The following is a 595-nucleotide window of genomic DNA, read 5'->3' as shown; positions in this document are numbered from 1 at the left end:
GCATGTGGCCCTGCAGCAGCCAGGGCCGGCTGAAGGCTTTGCCGCACACGTCGCACTTGTGCTTGAGGTTGTGGGTGAGGACGTGCATGGCCAGGGCGGGCATGGAGACGTACGCTTTGCCGCACGTGGGGCATTTCCTGGCCATCTTGCTGTCCAGGCTGCGGTGGGTCTGCTTGTGCCGGCTGAGGTTGGAGGAGGTGGCGTAGGTCTTGCCGCACTCGGGGCAGGAGTGACGGTGGCTGCCGCGGCGTTGGCTCTCGCTGCGCCGGCGTGACCGCCCGTCCGTGATGAAGAAGGCATCCATGGAGTAGCTGTCCGTCACCGCCGCCTCCCCGTTGAAGTAGCGGGCGGAAAAGCTGGACTGGGGGCTCTCGGGGTCACTGTACTCCTCGTGGCCGGGTGCGTAGGCTGGGTCCGGCGGTGGCGGCAGACCCTGCTTCTTGTCGGTGTCGTAGCCGGCGGGTGCCAGGCAGTGTTGGAGGTACCCTGTGGGGATGACACAGTGGGGTCACCATCCCTCCAGGTGAGCCCCGCCGTGGATGGGGCAAAGCCGTGAGCCCCAAATGCCCCACTGAGGGGGCAGAACTGGGGCTGT

General features: G+C 66.9%; 1 protein-coding gene across 1 annotated transcript in view; it reads right to left on the bottom strand.

The window, feature by feature from the left end:
* SCRT2 (scratch family zinc finger 2) overlaps positions 1-486 on the bottom strand; it is a gene marked incomplete at its 5' end in the record, with an annotated part of 817 nt that extends 331 nt beyond the window's left edge. The window contains one exon of the mRNA XM_010134204.1: positions 3-486. Within this exon, the coding sequence (XP_010132506.1) occupies positions 3-486 (484 nt within the window). The remainder of the gene's footprint in view (positions 1-2) is intronic.
* Positions 487-595: the final 109 nt, after the last annotated feature.

Source organism: Buceros rhinoceros, unplaced genomic scaffold (genome assembly GCF_000710305.1).
Source record: "Buceros rhinoceros silvestris isolate BGI_N320 unplaced genomic scaffold, ASM71030v1 scaffold25680, whole genome shotgun sequence".
Classification (NCBI taxonomy): domain Eukaryota; kingdom Metazoa; phylum Chordata; class Aves; order Bucerotiformes; family Bucerotidae; genus Buceros; species Buceros rhinoceros.
The sequence above is the reverse complement of the archived record's forward strand: the minus strand, read 5'-3'. Positions and strand labels throughout refer to the sequence as shown.